At 47.6% G+C, this 17,669-nt stretch overlaps 1 protein-coding gene across 3 annotated transcripts in view; it reads left to right on the top strand.

Annotated features, from left to right (window-relative positions):
• nlgn2a (neuroligin 2a) overlaps positions 1-17,669 on the top strand; it is a 165,510-nt gene that overhangs the window by 100,488 nt on the left and 47,353 nt on the right. For all 3 annotated transcript variants that reach the window (XM_076034040.1, XM_076034038.1, XM_076034041.1), the window contains one exon: positions 7,568-7,717. In XM_076034040.1, coding sequence (XP_075890155.1) covers positions 7,568-7,717 — 150 coding nt within the window. The remainder of the gene's footprint in view (positions 1-7,567; positions 7,718-17,669) is intronic.

The following is a 17,669-nucleotide window of genomic DNA, read 5'->3' on the forward strand; positions in this document are numbered from 1 at the left end:
AACCACAGTAGGATACATGGAATATGTAGATATAATGTAATATACTATAATATAATATAAAATAATATAATATAATATAATATAACATTTGTCCTCTGCAAGTCTCATGCTTCAGCTTGTTATTTCCTTGTATTTTCCATTGTTTGATGTGTGAAGGATAGTAGAGAGAAATGCATTGTACTGTGTTCATTTCCTTTTGGATGGGATGAGAACGTACCGGACCTCCAGCCCAACAGACAGTCTCTGAATTCGAACAGGTCCATCTTGAAAAGCTCCCATCAGAATTGTTGTCACGACATGATGCATGACGGTCAGGACGGATCGGCGTTCTTCAAATTGGAAGAGACAAACTATTTCTCAGGATTAGTTTTAATCAAACTGAAAGTTACAGCTAGCTTGTAAACGGAAGCAGTCTGGATGTTGCAACACTAGGACAGTGTTGCCACAGGTCCGTGACATTCAATACGTATTATTCCTCACAACAAAAAGAGGTAAGCACTGTTGTAGACTTGCTCAACTGTCAGTGAGTAATGATCTTAGTGCGCCTTGGATGCCGTAGTGAGGGCTAAACCAAAACTATCTAGTATATAGGGATGGTCAATATGCAATAAATAATTGTTATAACAATAAAAGTAACAATTAATACAATTACATTTTATCACAAAACTGTATTTACTAAATCAAAAGTCCAAACAAGGTTGCCTTCACTCAATACGTCAATCACGTTGAAATGCGGCACTTGCATGGCTTGACGTCATCGACTTGAGTTGCAGCTGAGGTCTACAAAGCCACTGAAAACACTCTCACTCTCACTCGACTGATTTGCAAGTTTTTTTCTAGACTCACTTCATAAATGATAGTCCGCCATCGCATGTGTCAAGGTTTATTGATGCCGCTCCGGAGCCCATCCTCCTAAAACCGTGCTCGGGACGGTGAAGCGTACCGTGCCCATGCACGGAATGGAGCGCTGCCAACTCCTTCCGCCACGCTCGCTGTCGCTGTGCGCCTGAGGTTTCAGCGCAGAGTGTGTTGCGCACACAAATGCGTCATCGACGGGAATTTATCGTCGTTATCGCTCAATGGCAGATTCTCGCCGTGGGTTTTTTCTCTTTTCCCCCATGATATATTTCCTATGTCACGTCCTCCACCCCTTGTCCTTTGCCCTGCAATAGTTGTCTGCGGGCTCTTCGGCAGTTTGCACATGTGAAGTAAATCCAACTGATTTGAGGAGCATTTACATCTGGCGTGCCAGGTTACTGCGTCGCAGCCGACCATTCAGCGTTAAATGTCAACCTCCGTTCCGAGGAGCTTTGAATGCATCATCAAGAGTAATTATTCATTGTATTTTCTAGGCAATGTAATGTTATGTAAGTCAGAGCGGGGGCAAAGGAGTGGCGAGTGCAGCCGGCGACCTTTCCGAGGCGAGTTCACCGCGGAGCTGACATTTACATCTGTTGGTTAATTTTCACTTTGTGTTCATTCGAGATGGAGCGCGTGTGATTCTGTTCTCACGGCTTGGCACAGAAAAAAGACTTGCATTTTCTTTCTTATTTCTTTAAGACCCTCTGTCGGCCCCATCGCATAATACCAGCGCACGGACAGCCCAGCATGCCCCAGATGCAATCAGCGCAGCCTTTGCCTTGATCCATTGTGCTCTAACGATTACGCCTGAGCCCAAGTCGGTGGCCTGTAGGCCGCCTTCGCTGCTCTGCATCTCATCACAACCCATTCATCACCACCGTGTCTATATCCACCTCCAGCCCTCGCATCACATCAGCCCGCTATTGACCTCCTAATGACCCCCCACACACACACACACACACAGGCACACACACGTATCCATTATGGAGCCACACACATAGAGAAGTCAGCAAAGATCCATCCATCTATCTTGCTGCATATTTAAAGGTCTCATATGGAAGCCGCTTTCATTTTCTTTATTTTTCATCCAGGATGAAGGTGGAATGGCCTCATTTGATCATTTATTCCAAAAAATTAAATGGAAACACTCTTTTGACCAGCCTCAGCTAGGTTTTAGCTTCCTGCTAAAGCTGATGTCTGTCGACCTTTTCACATGTTGGGACGGAAACAGAGCAGTTTCAGAAGAGGGAACCAACACCTATTTGGGGATTTTGCATCTAACCAGCAGAAGGTATCAGTCATACATCAGTCCCCTTTGTGATGTCACATAAAGAGACTTGAGACACCTAAAAGCAACTAAATAAATAAATGGACATTCCGTCCATGACACTGTTACCACAGGTGCCAGTTTCCCATTTATTGGACCACCAGTACAAGGAGCCTCTGCATATTTGCACACTGATTAATGTTCATTATTGGCCGTGAGCAATTTCCCCCCGTTATTACAGCTGAGGAACCTCGAAGTGAAAGGTCAATATTTATTTCCTCCTCACACCCGCACGTGCTTGTGCTCACAGCGCCGCTCCAGCGCCGTCCCCCCTCATGAAAATGAGGGTGGAATGCTGGTGAAAAGAGCTGAGCGCCTGTGTGGGAGAAATGAAAATGCTAATTCGGAATAAGGTATGAAACTAGTTCACGGTATATCGTGGCGTATGGTAATAGTTCATCATTCCACCCGGAGTTGTCTTTTACGCCCTGGCATGATTCAATATCTTTTTAATTATGGCCCTCTGTTAGGAGAGCAATCCCGTGTTACATATGGGAAGATCATATCTCTGCGGGGCCCCGTGCTCTCTGTTGTATTTAAGAGCAATGCGTGCTCCTTAAATGGGGAGGCCACGCATGCGAAGAGGAGTGGACACGCGACGCTTCTCAATTTATAGCTCCGAGGGGGAAAAGTAAATAAATAAATAACTTGGAAGGGACGTGGTTGGTTGAGGTCAATCTCCTGTTTTTACCCTCAGCTGTTACTATAAAATCTACAAGTGAAATATTGCATCCCTCCCCGCAGGCCCATCATCTGTTATCCTTCACTTGTACCACTTAAGTGCACGCCAGTGTGCACTCTGTCTCCCTGCACTGACGGCAAACATCAAGTCTCATCAAATCAACAGCCGCCAGCGACGCCCGGCTCGGCCCGGTGTGCAAAACCTCGGCACATTCAACCATGAGCGCAAAAAGATGGCGTCCCGGCGGAGGTCCGGCGGCGGGAGTGGTGCTAAAGTGGAGCGCCGCAGCTCAAGTTTGAAGCCACTAATCATCTCATTGCCTCCGTTCTGCTTGAAGTGATCAGCAACCACGCTAAGCTCCTCAGGGTGCTCCCCTCCCCCACCACCACCCAACCTCCCCCAGCTGCTCCCCGCCATCCCGTCGTTTGCGTGAGCTCGCCGTTCTCTGCTGTGGTGCTCCGGTCGCCCTGATTTTGTTCACCTTTTCAATTTCGGTTTAAGTTAATCAATGCTCTCCTCCCCACCAAGGCTCCACCTCATCCCCCCGTCCCCTTCTGTTGTCATTGAGGTGCTTCTTTAATTCCAGTGATGGAACGGAGGCTGATTGTAAGCCTGTCAGCCATTAAGTATTTCCTTGTCAGGGGTAATTTATTCATTCTTTGTTGGGAGTTAACAAGCGGCGCCGATGGGAGGAGTGTTCCAATCATTTCCTTAAGTCAAACTGTAATGCCACGATTGACAAAAAAAACACAAGGGGCGGAAACACAATGTCTGATGTAAAAGGCTTTCAGGCTGCGCTGTAGTACAGTACAAGTATCTCTGTTCACCTGCCCCATTGGAAAGCTGCACGACCGTCTGTTCTGGTTTTTCAGCTCTTGAATTAATGGTGAAATGAATCACCGCAGCAGACAGAGACATCTGTCCAAATCGCTGCCCCCCTGTGTCAGGTGTGATTAGCGCAATTTCAACTGTGTCAATTCAGTGCGTCGACTTCATTTTGCTACGGTTTTTACGCACAACTCCTTCTGCCAAGCCGAGACAGACGGGGCGTTTCACCTTCACCGCCACCAGAGTTGAAACTGCACCACTGCGTTGGACGTGACGGAGGACGTTCCGTCAGTTCTGAGGTGTTTCACAGAGTTGAAACCGCCTGGCGCGTCCTGGCTGACGCTGCTGTTGTAGGAGACGTTTCCTCGCCGCCGTAAACCATAGGCGGCAGAGTCTGCCTGCGCTGCCTTCGTCACGCTCACTCAGCCGTGATTCACAGTGTCTTCTTCGGTCCTCGTGGACGTGTTGACCATCTGCAGTTAATCCAGCTGAGGTTGTCCAGGATTTGCTGCGGCTTTGAGCAGTTTATCTTGGAAACGCTCCCAGTTCCCGTTTGTTGTCGCGTGCGGGATGTTTTTGATTTGCATACCAAAACGAGACTAATGGGTGTGCAACACCTCGCCAACCCCCCCCCTCCATTTTTTCACTTATATATAGTATCATCTTTTAACGAGCGTTACGTGCCGGGACTCCCCTGTGACGGTAGCAACACAACTTTGCCCGGGGCAAAGAGGACACGAGAGGCAGAGAGAGCTTGTAACCCACCGCCCCCGCACCTCCACCTCCCACCCCCAGGGGGGCCCCTCGTCTTGTCTGTCACTGTGCCAGAGCGATTTGCCCTGCAACTGATCCATGGACGCAGAGTCTACAGGTCAACTGTGACAGCTTGCCCGGTGTGTGTGTGTGTGTGTGTGTGTGTGTGTGTGTGTGTGTGTGTGTGTGTGTGCGTGCGTGTCTCATGTTGGTGTCGGTGGACACATCAGTGCATCTGCATCCCGTCTCCCTCGATGCCAGCGGCTGTCAGTCTTCATCTCCCCCAACGCGGACGGCAGACATGCCCGCGCGGAAGGAAGGCGCCCGGGTGCGCCGCCGTTAGCCGCTAATGAAATGAGCTTCAGGTAGGCGGCGAGGGGGAGGGGGAGGGGGAAGGGGAGGAGGTTGGCGGAGGAGACGCACAAGAGCAATATGAGACTTTGTCCACGTGAGAGAGGCTGATAGAGGGAGAGTGAGTGAGTGAGTGAGTGAGGGAGAGAGAGAGGGAGGCTGAAACTAGCGGAAGTGAAGCAGTTGCCATAGCTACACTCCATCGCAAGCTGCCTGTAAAAAAAAAAATTTGCCTCTCCACAACGTGAGTGTGTCTGCCTGACTGACACAGCCGCTCCAGCCCTGCGCCCGTGCATTAAATATACAGCGCACGCAGCCTTTGTGTGATGCCCTGGTGTGTTGCCGGTATTTTGGGGTGTGTAAAAGATCTGATGCATGTTTCAGCAGGTATTTCCCAAAATATAAAGGCAGGTTGCACTGGGAGCCAAACAACCTCTTAGCCCCCAACAGATGCTTATTTTTTTACCTGGTTGTTCCGCACTATGGCTCTCCTGGAGCCTACATGCGCACGCACACACACACGCACACACACACATACACACACACACACACACACACACACACACACACACACACAAACACAGACTCCATGAAGCCAACTGGGGCTGTCACTGTTGCCTCAGTTCTAAGACTTGATGCACCATATGTTCTGCTGCTGGCAGGCAGGAGTATCGTCACTCCCAGTCATCGGGGAGACCCGGTTCAAAGGCCAAAGGGACCGAACCGTCAGGAGACGTCCCGCGACACACAGACTGGCTGGCGTGGTTCGCCATGCATTTATTTATCTAATGTACTTTAAAAGAAAAAGAAAAAAACAGAGGTGCTATAACTTTGGAGTTTTGTGAAATAAACAACCTTTACTTTAGTCTTTAGTGCCACAGTGTTCACATTATTTGAGATTTGTATCTGTTTGGAAAGGTACACCACCAAGTTCCTCCACTAGATCTTTATATTTTAACATAAACTCCTGTACTATATTTTCTACTGCAGAAATGGTTTTTAAGCCTCTTGCTGAAACACCTTCTGATAAGAAAAGAAAAAGAAGGAGCCTTAATGTTTTGGGCTGTTTTCTATTTCTGAGAGTTCAGTGACGGGACATAGAAGATTTCTCAAGTGACTTGTGTATAATATGGGACTTTGGCAAGCAACACCAAGCACTTTAGATTAATTAAATTTATCTTAACATAAGTTTAAATTATTGCAGATAGTCAAGCTCATAGTGAAGCTTCTCAAGCTTCTCTTGGTCAAGCTTCTGTCTCAAGGTTTTGTGTTAGTCCTGAAAGGATATACAGTACCTTGTGACCTTGAACCTTCCTGTTCCTGCTCTATTAATTTCAATATCATTTCTGGATAAACTCACTCATTTGTGCAAGTGCATAAAGAATAAAAGAAAACAGCATCTTCTCGAGATTGACGATGGGGGAATTAACCTAGAAACAGGCCGATGAAGCCGTCCCTGCAGCTCAGGGCGAGTAGCAATTTGCATTTATGGGGGTTCCGAGTTCCAAGGTGCAAAACTGAAATGAGGAAATTATGGAAATTCATGGCAGACATGATATATTTAGAGCCAGTGGGCTTTTATTATCTGTGCACATAATGTTTATTTTTTGTTGTTTTGTTTTTTTTTTCTCTCTACAGACCTCAGCTTTCCCTCTCTGCTGGTCTGAGTGCAGCTCCTCGTGTCATGCTGCCTCTTTTTACATCTTCAAATTGCTCTTATATTGCCTGCCTTGCTGGCTGTGTTGTCCCAGGGTGCCTTTCCTTACACTTTGTTATAACATCTCTGTGCAGGTGACAGCTTCTTCGGCGTGGGCCTTTGCTTTAGCTTTCTGATAATATATAATTACACATAATAACAATATGATGATGTATCCCTGACTTCAATTGTATGCTTTAATTCAGTGATTAATGCTAATAACAAGCACCAGCAGGGTCTTGGTCAATGTAGTCTGACCCAGCAAGGCAGCTGTCTCGCTACAACCTCAGTTCTTAAGTGATGTTCGTTCATCCTGCAAATCTCCAGTAGAACAACAGAGAATAACGTTTTTTTTTTTTGTATTTAGTTTTATGATTTCATTGAATTCCAGAACCAAATCAGCTTCATTTTAGTTATTTAGCCTTTGTTACATTTGTAAAAGGTATCCGTCTTGAGTTGACATGGAAATAGGAGCAAGCACGGCAACAACAAGTTTTACATTCCTTTAATTTACTGGTTTTTGCATTGGTCTTGTACATGAGCACTCAGGCTACACGCTGACTGTCATGTGTCCAGCCAGATGGGCCAATAGGAGGCCTCACACCCTGAAGTTTTGCATCCACTTTACAAACACCTTTTATGGGCTCTCAGGCAGATGGACGGTGGGAGAAGCGCAACAGATTTGGGCGCAGGCTTCATCTGACGGCGCCGAGCGAGGCTTCACTTTGACGGGCAGGGATGCGCGGGTTTGGCCCTGACACGCAGCGATTTATATTTGCTTTAATCACCAGGAAGCGTCTGATCAGATGCCCGCAGCCGAGTCTCGTGTCACGGAAACATCTCCGGCGGTGTGAATCACCTGAAGCTCATTTTGAAGGGCTGACATGTAGCTGCAGGGAACAGCGCGGCTCTCATCCAGCGGTTGCACTGCTCCTCCGCCCGCTCGCTACATTGCGATCTAACACAATGCAGGATCAAAGGGAATATGAGAGGCATAAATACACTTTATTGACTTTGCTCTGCCTCTGTGCTCCCTCCCTCCCCTCCTCCTCTCCCCTTGTGCTTGCAGATATACGTGACCGCAGGAAGAAGCCGGTGATGCTGTTCATCCACGGAGGTTCCTACATGGAAGGCACCGGAAATATGTTTGACGCCAGCGTGCTGGCCGCCTACGGCAACGTGATCGTGGTGACCATGAACTACCGGCTCGGCGTCCTCGGTGAGCCTTTTTTTTTTTTTTTTTTTTTCTAACTGAAGCCCGTTGGCTTTTCGCTGCGGTAAAAATAACCGTGTTTTAGAAATCAAGCACCGCAATCATAGCGTTCAATCCCAGAATCTTCTCCTTTTCTCTCTTTCGCCGCCCGATCACAAACACTGCGCACAAAAAAGCCAGAGTCGATGTTACTCAGCGCACTCTTTTTCTCCTCTCTGAATTGATTAACGTGGTGATGGATGGCTTCGATTGATTTCATCAAGCCAGCGACAAGCGGCGCAGGCATTGACCACGAGGGTTCACTCACTCATGGATTTTCTTTGTTGACTATTCCAGATGAAAGTGATGGCGCGTTATGGCGCACCAACATTCGCACCTGCCCTTATGTGGCCACATAAGGGCAGGCCATTGGCCTGGTCCTAGTTTTAATCATACTTAGGGAATTTTCTTTGCATAGATACACAACACTGACATTCAGATCCACGTATGCAATACAAATAGTATCTCAGTTTCTGGTCAATTCATCTTATTTGAATAAGAACAAACCAATATATGCCAACATGCAGACACAGCTCATCCACCCCATTACAAAATGTTAGGTTGGCCCAACTCTGTCCACTCTACTTCCAGTGGTTTTTAAGGGCGAATCCCAATTCCTCCCATAATCCTCAACCCTCAGTCTCAAGTCGCCAAGTGCTGATGCTGTGCCCATTTTCACCCTGTCAAGTTGAGCGACAAGAGTGAGGGCTGTGTCACCCTCACAGGCAGTAAGTGCCATCCCAGAAAAGAAAACAAAATGTAATCTCTATTTAATGGAAAGTAGCCGTACCGCCTCCGTCAAGCCATATATTGCTATTGTTGAGTTTAGAAATGTTATTTTTCTTGTTTGTAATGTTATTGCTTAGTTGTTTTATTGAGATACAGCCTACGTGAAACATTTACACCAACATACAAGGCTTGTGTCATCCCCTGTGGTCAACATACAAATAAAGCTGGCAACAGCATCATCTCTGGTCCTGCTGCTAAAAAATAAGATACATATTTTCATGTCAACAGTAATGCACGACTACTGAAGGTTTATGTTCCTTCTTTTTGTTTTCAGGGGGTTTCTCATTTCAAAGTCACAAGACAGCCCTTAGCACTTGGTTATTAGGGCTGTTCAAATTGAGGGTTAAGGCGGGGGGTTAAGATAGCAATTGCGATTGGACCTAATGCTATGACTGAAAGCCAAAACTCATCTCTCCAACTCTCATTACTGCCAGCTTATTTGTTTTGCTGATACGTTATTTGACTGAGGACTTACCTGCCCGACTACTTGGCAGCTGGGTGAGTTGTATACGTGCTGCTAAATAAGGATAACAATGTTTAAGTGAATGGTGACTGGATGTTGATTAATCCTGAAGCTAAAGTCCATTGATTCCAATATTTGCCCCAGCAGAACATCCAAAGCGTTCAGTTTTTCTGTACCTCTTTTGTCTTAAAAGTGGGAAAACTCAGCCCTTTCACACTTTGATGTGTATTGTTCTTGAAAATCTTATCAAGTGAACTTTACAGAATGGTTTCTGCACTGGCAGGATTGCACCTTCTTATTCCATCCATCAATTTTGCAGCAAAGTCTCAGGGTGGATATTTTCTTTAAGAGTGGTGAATGTGCCCATTGAACCTTGATGTGGCATTTTTACTGATACAGAAATGCCACTTTCGAATTCTACATTCATACTGTGCGACTCCAATAGGCTCCTCCATCCTCTCGATGTCGCAGTTGTGTAATTCAGTCCACAAAGTACTGTCAAAGGAATTTGGAAAAAAAAAAGAAAAGAAGCCGTGTCATTGCGAGAGCCAGGCGACTTGGACTCCGCAGCCCGAGCTCTTCATCCTCTCCTGAAAATACACTTGACTTCTGTTTTCACTCGCTGCACTCCGTCTCCTTCCACTCCGACCAGGTAATTTGGAGACAGGTCGCTCTGAGGGGCACAGGTTCTAACGAGAGATAGCGTGTTAGATATTTCATCAGCCGTGCGGTGCGCACGCACCACAAGCCATTGTCAAACAGGCTGCCGCGCTTTGATGTGTTTTGTTTTGCTCTGAAACAGCATTCCTGCCCCACCTTACACTTACGCAGCCTTTGCCACTGTGACAGATACCATTTGCATATGATTATTTAAGTATTCGCTCCTCGCTGCACCTTCATATGGGTTCATCAGCGTCTTTGCCTCAAGCCGATAAGGTAATGCAATCTAAAATGTCACGGTTGCAAGAGATGCCCGACTTTTCAGTGCGCAACAGGAGTGTGTCTCTTTGGATTCAGACGAACCCTTTAAATAAATATTGCATTTGTGCAAAAGCTATTAGTCATTTGTAGTCTGGCACTGGTTTTCCATCTCCCTGTTTTTCTGCCCACTTTAGAGTTTTAAATCAGAGGAGGTTGTTGGAAATGTCAAAATAAAGACAGAAAATTTTAGCAGAAATGTTTTTGCACTTGCTTCAAATGTCTTCTGGAGTGTGCGCGTCGTGGAAATTTTTATTATAAGCCGCTTTGTTAGTCACAACGTTAAATTGTTTGTTAACTCAAACAACTAATCATCCAATCACGTTGCAGCAACTGTGCATTCAGGCGTGTAGCCGTAGCAGAGACAGCTCGCTGAAGTTTAAATTGACAATCAGAGCAGGCAGAAAGGTGATTGAAGTGACTTTGAATGTAACTTTAGACTGGCTGGTCTGAGTGTTTCACAAACTGCTGATCTACTGGGATTTTCACACTGCCACAACCATCTCTAGGGGTCACAGGGAATGATTGAAAAAGAAAAGAAGATCCAGTGAGCAGCAGTTGTGACGAGGGGAATACCTTGTTGATGTCAGAGGTCAGAATGGACAGACTGCTTGGAGACCAAAGAGAGACAACAGTAAGTCAAATAACCACATGGTTGATAATAATAACCACAAAAACATCAGTTTTGGCTGTAGATTGATTGTTGTCTGTTTTCATGAAAACAGCAGATTTTGGGGGGGAGAAAACAGAATAAGGACGCTGCTTACATGCAGATTGAACTGAAATGGCTCAGTTTAATCATGAAAAAATTGGTAATCAATTCAATCCATCAAACAACTTTTATTAATAAATAGCTAAATCACATATAAAGGCATCTGCAACGTACAAGCGTGATCTTGGTCAAGTCGTAGCTTGGCACTATGGGGACCTTATTTTTCCCATTCATCCACATTTCTTCACTCGTCTGGTGCCACCCAGGTATTTCTCCTTTCTGTGGTGCTCTCGTCATTTAGTTGAGTCAAGGAGAAAGCAGATTAGCAGCGAGGCTGTCATCAGCATGCAGAGAAAAGGCTGACGTATCGGCCCAAATACAAGAGCAATCCAGTGCAGTTGGACCACGGTAGGGAGAGAAGTGAGTAATCCTACGTTCATGCGATGGATGTTCATTTCTTTGGAGCGAGGCTGGCAGAGGAGCCAGGAGGAGAGTTTCAAAAACCCACTTTGGTGTTGGGAGGGGAAGAGAGGAACGTGTAGCCGTATGCGTTCATGCATATCAATGTCTGCTCTGTGGACACGCTGCAAAGGTTCCTGCTGTGTTTGTGTTCTTGCATCAGTAAATCGGACATGCTGATTTGGAAGGGCAGCATGGGAATTATTGATACAGCAGCTACATGTGGTCGTGTGAAAGGCAAACTCCACACTGCTTGACCGCCAGACCAATAAAAGGAAAAAAAGACAACTGCTCTTCTTTGCATGGTGTTAGCATTCATTTGTGTCCATCCTTTCCTATGCAGGGCTCAGAGGTTGATGCATAGTTTTTCTGCTATCACCTCACAAGGTTTTCCTTTCCTGCGCTAACCGCTGCAAGTGACTGTCAGGGTCACAAAGTTTTGCAACGGCATATGTTTGTAATTTCACAGGCCATTTGATAACCCTAATCATGTAAATGATTACAGCTGGAGTTGATTAACGCTCAGAATGCATGCACACTGTATCTGGGTGACAAGAGGTTGTAAAATCGAGTGTGTGTTCTCTGCGTCCTGTCATGAAATCGCAATTCAGTCGTCAGCTGTCAAAGAACATCTATGTTCTGCTTAAGTAGTCAGCTGGAAGGAGATGCTGTTGCCAGTGTCCTTTTATTTATGAGCGTTTTACGCAATCAGTGCATTCATACAAGTTGTCAGGTCCATCATTTGTTTTGTTATTATGTAAAAATCTAATCAAAACTTGGTACAGACTGTATCATCATATTATACAGAGTATTGAGTGTTGTGCAGATTTACTTCCTTAAAGGCAGCTTGCACATTTCCCAAGAAGTGCTAATAGAGAATTTCTTCATTTTGCTACGTTCAGAACATCCAAAAATGATGTCACTACATCTGTCTTTGCAACAGTTGCTCCTCCTCTTTGTCGAAGAGCAAACTACCTGTACTGGAGTTGATAGCGATCACATGAACCTGGCACAGCCGCATGCTAAATTTGCAAGTAATTTACAAGTAACGAAGAGATATGCCCCACTTGCAATATTATTTACTTTATCTGTTCACATTATCCAAAGACCACCAGTGTGCAAATTGAGGCCACAACTGATGCATGTAACCGTGAAGAGTTGTATATGCATCAATATGCAATGCACTTCCAGCCGTCCACCCTGTGAACATGCAAAACCCTATTTTTATGTGTTCCTGCAGGTGACCTCTGACCTCGGTGTGGAAGGATTTCAATCATAGTGTTTTGTGGCAATACAGCCTTGACCTTCTTTTACATAAACACCCAGAAGAATTGAAGGTTTCTGTACAGAACACACATGAAAGCCGGAGTACAGATACGTTTTTAGCAGCTGTTGAGAATGCACAACCGTCTTACTGTACTTAATTATTTCAAGTTCTCTGAGTACTTCATATCAAATTCTTATAATTTTCTCCTACAATTTTATTTATATTAATGAATAACACAATAAACCAACGATTAATAATGACAGTGTAATAGTGATATTATGTCTTTATAAGCTCCTCCAAAAATGCCAAACTGCTTCTTCTTTGGGTTGCGCCTCTTTTTACAAAATGGACATGGAGAAAAAGCGCAGCACAGCCCCATCCAGGCGTCACCCATTTCAGCCATGTGGAAGGAAAGACAAAGCCTCAGTTGGAGCAGGAAGCTGAAGCTGAGGCTAAACCTGATCTTATTGTGATCTTTCCAGAGAGATTTTTTTTAGGGATTAATTGTGTTCAGCTTTCGCGCTCCCTCTGTCTTTCCAGATCACATCAATCCATCCGTGCTCGCCACTTATTGATACATCAGATCATACGGGACTGTTGTGGGCACACATAGACGCTTTATAGGAACCCCAGAATAACCACACAAACAACCAAATAAATTGGCATCCCAATTCGTGAGCGCCAAGTTGCACATGGTCCTGCTGATTTGAGAGACCCCCATCTCTTCCCGCTCTGCCTCCGCTGACACCCTCACTGAACAGCCTCCTCTGCTGCCTCGCCAGCGCCGCTAGAGCGCTAACTACCGTGGGATCGTTTGCCCTGCTGAGATAAGAGATTCCAGCCTCCCCTCCCTCCCCACCGCGCTCCTACCCCCCCCTTGCTGCAGACACACTCGGCGGAGGAGAGGAAGAGGTGGCGAGCAGCTACCGCTGCCGCCGCCACCGCCGGGGTCTCTGCTGGGAATTCTGTTGAATTCAATATGTAATGAAAAGCCTGGCCGGGCCGGCGAGCACTTGACCTTGCAGTGGCTGCCTTGACGACAGACATCCCCACGTCGCAGACGTCACTCGGTCTTGCGACCCGGCTTGTGAGGCTTATTGTATCCCGCCGCTGCCGCGAAAACACGAGGATCAAGAGAACAAGAGTGGGATGAAAGCGAGACGGCGTGCTCATTCAGACATTAACAATGATGATGAGGGCAGAGAGGTGGAACGGCGGCGCGCACAAACCGTGCGTTTCGGCGTGCGCTTGCACAGCAAACGGGTCCACACACACACACACACACACACACACACTCGTTTGGGGGGGAAAGGGAGAGGAGATTTTGAGAGATGGAAGATGTGACAGCAGGAGAGAGATGGCAGGGCGCACGGATGGGGTGGGGGGTGGGGGGAGTGCGGCCGGGGGAGGAGGAGGGTAGGAGGTGGGGGGGGGGGATGGGCTGTATTTGACTCTGGTGCTAAAAATAAAACCTGCGGAGCGAGCCGCCTCCGAGAGTGCACTGGAGCAGACATTCATCCAGAGCAACGCTACACGTGCGCTGCAGTGCTGTCGGGGCGCACGCACGCACGCACGCACATGCGCCAGTGTGGCAGCTTATGAATGCTCAGTGCGGAGACCTCTCACACACACACACACACACACACACACACACAGGACATATCCACTCATTATGGATCAACCTCACACTCGCGCCCATGTCCGTTTACCGTGTCAAGCCTCTATTATTCAGGAGGTGTGGAAGGAAAATGTCGCCTCAATGCCCCTGCATGGGTGTGTGTGTGTGTGTGTGTGTGTGTGTGTGTGTGTGTGCGTGCGTGATCATGCTGTCCCACCCCCTAGAAAGCAGTGTGAAAGCGACCTGACAGGCCCAGAGAAGATATTAAGACCCACACACACACACACACACACACACACACACACACGCACACGCACACACAGTGTTCTTGGTCTCCATAGCAACCTTGGATAGAATTTATGAGTGAAGTCCTCTTGACTTGCGGTGCGGGAGGGAAAGGGGGACAGTGGTTTCTGTAGTGTGTGAGTGTGAGAGCGAGGCAGGCTAGCTGGCTAGCTAGCTAGTGGAGGTGCTAATCCCGGCTCAGGACACAGTGGACCAGCGTGTCCTCTTCTCTCACAGCAGTCACACTCCGGATCGGCCCACTTCCACACACTCTGACGCATACACTCCCATGGGCAGGTGTCACCCCCTCCTGCACCGACACACACACTCGTGTTCTCACGCACGAACGTGTAATGAGAGAGTTTTCACAGTTTCCAGCTGTGCTGAGACCAGGAGCTGAGCACCTTGCATGGCTGCTGCGATTATTTGCCTCCCGTCGACTCTCTGCAGGAGCAGGAACTTGAAGCTGGGATGCATAGTCTGCGTTCAGACTGCAGGCGAATCTGATTCTAATCAGATTTCTTCTCAAATCCGGATAGGATGTGGCTCTGTTCAGACTGGGCTGAAGATCGGATTTTGGCTGGCAGTCTGAACACAGCTAGAGATCCATCATTTTCTTCTTTACACAACAGAGATCAGTCATGGAAATGTCCTCATCCCAAGAACCTCCAACCTTTCGTGAATCTCAAGAGGCCCAGCGTCTGTACGTCAGACTAGCAGTTGTACTGACAACCAAACAAACTGTAATGTAGCTGTTCCTGATTGGTTGCCTATTTTTGAATGGAAGCTTCTGATAGCAGCCACATTCCACAGTCAGCATCTTATCATTTCACACTTATTCCATTCTGACCTTGCAGATTTCATAATAATTTCAAGTTTAAGAAACAGAGGTGAGCTTTGTTGTTCCACTGAGTAATAGTGGATACAGCTGGACAGCTGCGGCGTAGGACTAGCTTCTCAGAAACACACTATTTCACTTATTCTTTACCTCCTTCTGTTAGACCTGATAGATAGTTTTAATTCCCATTGCTTTGCTTTGCAATTACTCCCTTGTCTTTGTCTCCCCTGCTCGCTCTCCTTCATCTGTCTCCTGCACGTCTCCACAATCATTCAATCTCCGCTTCTCCTTTAAAAAACTGAGTTATGGGCCAGATTATGCTGATGCGTGTTTCATACGTCAAACAATCAGCTCCCCAAGTGAGGAACCAGAGGCTGGTAATAGCCGCGGATGGATCATCATTACGGAGGGATGACAGCCGTTTGAGTCAGTGCGCGGTAGTCCGAGGCTAACTTGGATATGTATTTCCCCCCCCGGTGGGGCGGAGATGGCGACAGAGTTGTTTGAGGAGCCAGAAAAGCTTCCCCTCGCCTCCTATCATTCACATGCACGCTCGTGAGTCCTCGGTGCAAACACCAAGCGAATAGAAGCTGTCGGCGTTTGTGCTGCGTGTTGCTTGTGCGTCACAACCTCTGAATAGCTGCACGCAGCCGACACGTACGGTACATAAGCCACTACAGAAGCCACATCGTTTATCATTTCAGCCTTACTGAGGTCTGATCACGAAGTGATGTGTTGAGAGAGGAGGATGCTGACCGTGTTTTCCAGCACGGCGGCCTCCATCTCGCTGGCCGCGCTCATTTTCGTGGGAAGTGTTGTGAAGTCTGATTCTCAAAGCGAAGCAGCGTTGCTGCATTTTACTGAACAGCTGGCGGAGGGGGAGGCTTGTTTTTAAAGGTGAGGGACTAAACAGCTAAAAATAGTTGCAAAAAAAAACACTCGCTTTCACTGATGTGCGCTGCTCTTGTATGTGTGGAAGTAGTTTCTATCATAAACACGTAAAAAAGAGATAATGAAGTGTGAAACAGACAAATCCGAGCTACAGTAAGTAGTTGTGGAAAGCAGCAGAGTCTCGGATTGTCTTTTTCTTTTTTAAGCGGCTCCACAGTTGAGGCAGATTTGGAGACGCGGCGTTCTGGTTTTGCCGGAGGTGGACCCCACGTTCAGCACCACGGACAGCTCCCCGGACAACACTCGTCTTTTGACATCCGTCCTTGCGGGAGCATTTCTGCTCCGCGGCGGGAAATATTTCCGGCATGTATTTTTGCATTTTGCTCTCCTATTCTTCCCCTCGCTGCCCGCTGCTTCCCGCTCCTGCCTCTCGCTCCAATGTGCTGCCGCGCCAAATTGTGCCACCGCCACGTCGCGCGGGTTTCCAGAAACACCGGGTCCCCTCTGGTCACAGCTGGCCGCCACTGGCCCTCGGATCTGGGCTCACCCCCATTTTACCTCGGCGCCGCCGCTGCATTAGCCCATCACGCCTCACTAACACGGCACCTGAGGCCAGGAGCGCGAGTCTGTGTGTCTGCCTTCGCTTCATACACAAAACAAAACACACACACACACACACACAAACAGAAATTAAATTTTAATCGCCCTGCTGTTAAAAGTCCCATCTCATAACCTTTTGTCACAAATCAAATTCACCCTGGCATTCAGGTGAGCATGTTGATCAGTTACCAAAAACATCTCATCTGTACACAGATTGAGAGAAAACAGCATATTTACTTCTCAACTTACTGCCTCCTGCAGAAAACACTTGTTTTGTTTTTTTTTCCGGCTCCAACTAATGCCTTGTTGTACCTCCCACATGTTTGGAAGGAGACAAACACGAGGCAGCTGCGAGGTGTCCTCAGAGAGCCTCCGAGCACCTGGCTGCTTTTGGGAGAGGCGTCACTGAGCTCATCAGCAGGCGCAACGCGCGCTCTACGCTGAATTCTGCCTTACACTTGCACCTTGAAGTCATTTGCATTGCGGAGGGCGCGAGGTCGAGGTCGAGTCGTTGGCCGCACGACTGGTCAGAGGCCAGACACACTCCACACGACTTGACCGCTGCGGATTAATAAGGGGGGACGGCAGAGTGACGACGAGGTTAGCTCATGTGTGCAGCTCAACCCCCCCCCCTCTCCCAATACACACACACAGAGACACTGGCCAAATGGCAGGCTGGCTGAGGTAGCAGCCTGCCCCGTAACAGATGCTGTGAGCGGTGAGCGAGCGCCGGGTTACACCTGCTCTCCTCTGCTGCTCCACCTTCTCTCCGGCGCTCGGCCCCTCGTCCAGAGTCCCCGCTGAGCGCCACAGCCCCTCCCCCTTCCCCCTCCGCTCCCCCTTCCCTCCCCCACCTTCCCCAGGCTAAGATTTAGCCTGGCCTGTCTCATAGCCAAACCCTCCCTCCCTCTATCTTCACCACCTGAGCAGCAAATACACAGCCAGGTCTATCCCCAGCCTCCCCCCCACCCCCATGCATTACCTCCATTGCACGGGGTGCAATTTTTTTTTCTTCTTCT

Source organism: Nelusetta ayraudi, unplaced genomic scaffold (genome assembly GCF_046127955.1).
Source record: "Nelusetta ayraudi isolate G7.1 ecotype Tasmania unplaced genomic scaffold, CSIRO-AGI_Nayr_v1 ptg000042l, whole genome shotgun sequence".
NCBI classification, from domain to species: Eukaryota; Metazoa; Chordata; class Actinopteri; order Tetraodontiformes; family Monacanthidae; genus Nelusetta; species Nelusetta ayraudi.